The sequence below is a fragment of the Schistocerca serialis genome, chromosome 6 (genome assembly GCF_023864345.2).
Source record: "Schistocerca serialis cubense isolate TAMUIC-IGC-003099 chromosome 6, iqSchSeri2.2, whole genome shotgun sequence".
Lineage (NCBI taxonomy): Eukaryota > Metazoa > Arthropoda > Insecta > Orthoptera > Acrididae > Schistocerca > Schistocerca serialis.
In genome coordinates, this window is record NC_064643.1 from 167121356 (window position 1) to 167127355 (window position 6000).

At 43.9% G+C, this 6000-nt stretch overlaps 1 protein-coding gene across 1 annotated transcript in view; it reads right to left on the minus strand.

Annotated features, from left to right (window-relative positions):
• Window positions 1-4525, minus strand: part of LOC126484715 (fez family zinc finger protein 2-like) — a 190233-nt gene extending 185708 nt beyond the window's left edge. Inside the window, exons 1-2 of the mRNA XM_050108311.1 lie at window positions 4453-4525; window positions 1146-1279 (exon numbers count right to left, since the gene is read on the minus strand). Coding sequence (XP_049964268.1) covers window positions 1146-1279; window positions 4453-4525 — 207 coding nt within the window. The remainder of the gene's footprint in view (window positions 1-1145; window positions 1280-4452) is intronic.
• Between the last annotated feature and the right edge of the window lie 1475 nt (window positions 4526-6000).

Sequence of the window (6000 nt, forward strand, 5' to 3'; positions counted from 1 at the left end):
GAATGGTCGCATGAACCTGTGTTCAGTGTATGCCGCATTTAGCATCTGAGGATGGTCATTGTATGGCCGAAGCCGATAAGACAGTGTGAAATGTTCAAATGTGCGTGAAATCTTGTGGGACTTAACTGCTAAGGTCATCAGTCCCTAAGCTTACACACTACTTAACCTGAATTATCCTAAGGACAAACACACACCCATGCTCGAGGGAGGACTCGAACCTCCGCCGGGACCAGCCGCACAGCCCATGACTGCAGCGCCTGAGACCGAGACTGTGTCATAAACATGTAATTGTGTCTATAAATAAACAAAAACAAATTACAAAAGAATCAATCACGCACTCCATAGACAAAATGTCGTTTTTTCCAAAATCTTTGAACAGAAGAACCGCACTTTTCGTACAAAATTTAAGGGTTGCATTGGGAAAAAATTTCCTTTTGAGGAGAGGAAATGTTGGACGCTCTGTAGGGCTGAAGAGTGTGGGTATAAATTTAGGAGCCATTATATGATGTCTATAGAAATAATGGCAGGTGCAGGGGTGGATACTGGACAGACGGAGGACTTTGGTGTGTGTGTGTGGGTCTAGTAAAGAGAGGAAAAGAGGTAGAGAATATAGAGAGGAGAGGGGGAAAAGGTAGTCCTGATACGGAGTGGGATAGGGGGGATGGCCAGATTGAATAGGACGGATAAATATCGGGGCGAATTTTATCATCTGGGAGGGAATGTCGGAAGAAGTTGCATAGAGATAGGGTGTGGAGTCTCTGTGGATGTAGGGATGGTAAGATGTGCCTGTAAAGTCGCGACACCATGCCAGAATGCCCAAGAGATGAAACAATATGATTGCTGAAATGTAGTTTGCGAACACTGTAGGATATGCAGAGGTGATCGACGTGGGTAATGTTGTCTCAAAGGCACCCGTAATTATGTCAGTTGACACCTAAGTACCTTTTAGGAGCAGGGCAGTGGTCAAAGTGTCGGGTGGGGAGGCGGGCTGAGGGCTGAGGGTTGCGCACCTGGGTGACGGGCTCCGGGGAGGGCGGCGGGCTGTCCTCCACCTCGACGTCCACGTCGACGTCTGCGTCGTCGCAGTCGGGGTCGTGGTCGTGCTCGGCTTCCGGCGAGGGCGTGCGCGATCGCGGTCGCGCCGCCTGCGGCTGGGAGGCGGCCTCCGTCATCGTGGTGACGTCACTCCGGCCTTGCGGGGGCGGCGGGGGCGGCTCGGCGCGCTCCACCAGCCGGCTGATGGCGAACTTGATGGCGCCGGTCGGGGGCGGGCTCGTTTCTGCGCGCAACAGAGAGGGCAGAAGCGCTTTATTTTTCAGACAGTTAGATGACGGTAAGGTCGGCAAAGAACCGACAAAGCTGCAACGCTGAAGTTCCTGAACAGAAAACACTATGTGTTTAATTGTTGACTTGATGACCAGTTCGATTGCAAATCAAGTATGTCCGTTTGATAAACTACAGCCGGCCGAAGTGGCCGTGCGGTTAAAGGCGCTGCAGTCTGGAACCGCAAGACCGCTACGGTCGCAGGTTCGAATCCTGCCTCGGGCATGGATGTTTGTGAAGTCCTTAGGTTAGTTAGGTTTGACTAGTTCTAAGTTCTAGGGGACTAATGACCTCAGCAGTTGAGTCCCATAGTGCTCAGAGCCATTTGAACCATTTGATAAAGTACAGTACACAACTAGGGGACGATGACCACACACTCGAACCTGCGGAGTGGCAGTGAATGTAAAACAAAATGATACTTTAACCCAACCAGTGAATACTAGTGTGGACATGCCATTACCACTTCAATCCAGTTATTTCCTAATCCGCACTTGGGGCCGCCCCCGTACTTCGTTTGCACGAGGGCCATTTCAAAAGTTCTGCACACAGCGCATGCGCGACCGGTGGCGTAATCAAGCTGAAATTGTCAGTTGTGAGCGATACTTCAGGCGGTCGTATATGTTTTTGCTGGGTCGCGTGGCTTTGTCGTGAGTAATTCAGTTTTAAATTGGAAGCTAAAACCGAATCAGGACGGATTACGCGTAGTACTGGCGTTCCTACATCAAAGTGAAATCCCTACGTGGAAAGTTATAACGCTTTGAGAGCGGTGTGTAGTAATAGTGTAGCGGGTCGCAGCACAGTATCACGGTGCTCTACTCGTTTCCATGAAGGTCGGGTAAGCACTGAGCACAACCCAAGAAGTGGAAGGTCGTCAGCTGCGACACACTACACATCTCAGGTTATTGTTAATGACATTTTGAGAGATAATCGAAGAGACACATTTGAGAAATTGCGTATGATACCAGAATGTCTGTCACTTGAGTGTACAGAATGATAAGTGAAAAGTTAAAGATGAGAAAAGTTGCTGCCAGATGGGTTCCGCACGGTCTGAGTGAAGAGCAGAAAGCAGGTCACAGAAGACTCCCAGAAAAATTGCTTCAACGTTATCGGACAAAAGGAGAGCAGTTTTTGTAAAGGAATGATGCACTTGATGAAACCTGGATGCGACGTTGTGAGCCAGAACTGAAGTCTCAGTCGTCACAATGGAAAAGTTCCGCCGCCAACGTTCAAAGGCGAAACTAGTGATGATATCTGCGTATGACATGAGTAGAGTCAAAGATACAAATTAAGTGCCTCAGAGGACACCTGCAACAGGCACGAAGTACTAGCTGTTTCTGTAAAATGTTTTTCTCCCCAAAATTCATCAAAGGAATCCTGACATTCTTGAATCTGATGTCCTCATTTTGCAAGACCGCATATTGCGCTACTGGTGAGGGAAACGTTCCACAAATGTGGATCGCAAATAATACTTCCCATCCACCTTACAGTCCTGATATGAGCCCAATAGGCTTACATTTTTTTCCCAATTTGAAGGAAAAATTCCGTGGGAAACGTGATTGTACAGTTGATGAAGCTTCCAGTCGGTTGACCCGAGTAATCAGACGGCTCAACAATGAAAGTACGCAATCCGGAATACAGAAGTTGCCAAAACGTTTGTAATGTATTATAAGCAAGAACAGAGATTATATTGAAAGACTGTGAAGGTATTTTGTAAAATAAATTATTTTCTTCAATTCTGTCTTACAGTGTGCGGAACTTCTTACAATGAACCTTTACGAAAAAGTTCACTTGATTTCGTACGCGTACCGAACGAGTATAAAAGGGGTTCAACACATCAGCTACGCAGTTACAGTGTGTCTAAAGTAACCAGCTTTCACTATTTACAGGGTGTCTCACAATTCCTATTATAGGCTTCTGGAGTTGTAAATGGTACTTCGTAAACAAAGTTACGATAGAGAATGTATGTCCGCAAACGTACAACTTGTATATAAAATACGGTTAAAGATCGGATCGCTAACAAATTTCCCGCTTCAGTTTGGAATTTAGTGTGAATACCACAACGCGTAGTAATGCGTGGTTCTATTAGAAATGGTGTGCCGTTTCCTTTCACATATCTCTGAACTGACTGCCCCAATCAGGTATACGGGAGCCCACAGTTTAGTGTACTCGGATTCAGCATTTTTCAAGTTAATAAACATTGTCAGAGGTAAAAGAAGTGATAAGTAAGACATGGAAGTCCTAAAAGTAAGCAGGCATTGAACACGAGGCCTTAGAATCCGTTGTCTCACATTTTACCGTTGAGTCGCAACTATTTGTCACAGTAAACTAAAATGTCTTATCACTTCGCCATTACAATTACAAAATTTAGTGTGATTAAAGAACATTTCTTCATTGAAAAGTAAACTAAACATTCATATTTTGCATTTAGAAGCAATGTAAATGAATTCTTTTTCTTCCACAGAAACAAAATTTTACGTAATAAGCAAAAAGAAAGTAAGTTTTCTCTTCAGTGGTAGCTACAGAAGGTAAAATCACTTTCTTTAGCTTAGCGACACTGAAAAGAGAATATTTTTCTTCTTCGGTGGAAATGAAAAATCTTACACACAGTGCACAAGGAAATAAATATCTGCTTCTTCAACTTTGGGAAAAAATAAAAAATTTAAAAGGTTGTCATCTGTTTAATCACACCTAAAGTTCCTCTAAAAACAGCTCTTCTCCATAAACAGACTCATTGGGGCAACCTACAGTTTTCCAAAAGTAGTAAAATCAACAATACTAAATTTCCTTTAACAAACAGAGAGGATATCGTCAGATAAACCGCAAGTGTGCAGTCTTCACCGCACTTTATCCTACATCTCAAATGCCTGATGGTAGCCTAATAAATACTGGATTTCACCAAAATAGAGCTGACAGAGGACATGTTCTACAAATAATTTAGAGTAGCGGCTAAACAACAATCAAACACAATTTGTATTTACAAACTCAGAATCTTTCATTTTACCCCCCAGGGGGTAATCAGCTCCCGGCTGGGACTCGTTGCCTTAAAGGGAAGCAGAGCGGAGCAACCGCCGTCTTTGAGTAGTACTCGCCACAAACACACGTTAACTGGTGCTGCCCAGCGCTACGCGCCAAGCGCCACACTTGTTATCTGCGGGTCGCGGGCATATAACAGCCGACGACACTCGGGGGGCCGTTTCCACATGCCCGCTCGACCCACAATGCAGATTCCGATGAAAATATTTCGTTTTAATGCATTTTAATTTGTATTCATGTGGCCCTCATTATAAATTCTAATTGAAACGAGCGTGTAAACAGGTGCCGGACCGGAGATGAACTTGCGATCAGCTATCGTGTAAAAGTGCATCGGTAAATATAACTGCGTTTTAATATCACACGGTTTACAGGCGACATGGAGGATATAAGCTTCCTCTGTCTACACTTTCCACCCCCCTAAGCGATTTCAGAGCACACAAGAACATATTTTAGGGTGTGATTGTTGATAGGGGTAAGCAGTGCGTCGCTGATGGAGTAAGGGGTGGAAGAACGTGTTGTGTTTAAGGTACTAAAGGAATGTGTATCGGATGTGTTTATATGCACAGTGCAGCCACACCAGCTCAAAAAAAAAAAAAACCTTCAGATCATGCTAAAGTGTCAATCCTTTTGTTTCGTGTTCGCTCTATCCACCAACAACTTGCAGATTGCACTGAGCAACTTACATGCAAAAGTCATGCCAGTGACCACAATTTGTGAGGCACTTTGCACTGGTTATTGCATCCATGTACCAGTTAGACAGTTTCCAGATGAGTTGGGAGTTTTGGCAGATGTGCTGGGTTCAAAATGGTTCAAATGGCTCTGAGCACTATGGGACTTAACATCTATGGTCATCAGTCCCCTAGAACTTAGAACTACTTAAACCTAACTAACCTAAGGACATCACACAACACCCAGTCATCACGAGGCAGAGAAAATCCCTGACCCCGCCGGGAATCAGATGTGCTGGGACAACAAGAAAATCTGTAATGCTGGAAACATTTACTTCTGCAGTCACCATTAAAAGAAATCAGGAGGTCTATGCGTAACTTTCACACTTTTATAGTTTTAAATAACTGTATTATTTGGATTAAGTGAAGTCGCTGTGATAAGGGTAGTTGTGGGAATGAAGAGAAAACATCTTGAAAAATGAACCGGACCACGAGAAACAATATTCACGAATTTATGATACAACCTTGTACATACATTTGTCCTTACATAACTTTGAACAAAATTAATTACAAAGAAGAATGTAATCTTCTTGTACTTTCCGTTGTTTATTTTCTTTAAGTGATACAAAAGTGTTACTTGGTTTAGTTACTCTTCACTTACAATTACCCGTGAGTAGAGATGGGGTTTTCTAAGTACTATCCTGCCCTTTGAAGCGTTTGCCCCTGCGACTTGTTTAAAGTGATCGCAAACGCCACTTCAGTAGGCAACTGTCATCTTGTCAATTGAAAAGAAATGGTTGGACCAGATGGCGTTAAGTTTATGCGTGGTATTACAACAATCTTCCCGGTGTAAGTCAGCTGAGCATTAAGTCCCAATTCATTGCATTTGGTTACAACCATGAGTGCGCCATCGATTAAGTCCTGTTTAGGGCTCAAGTGTCTTATTAGTATGACAATTGATGTAAATTCATGCGGC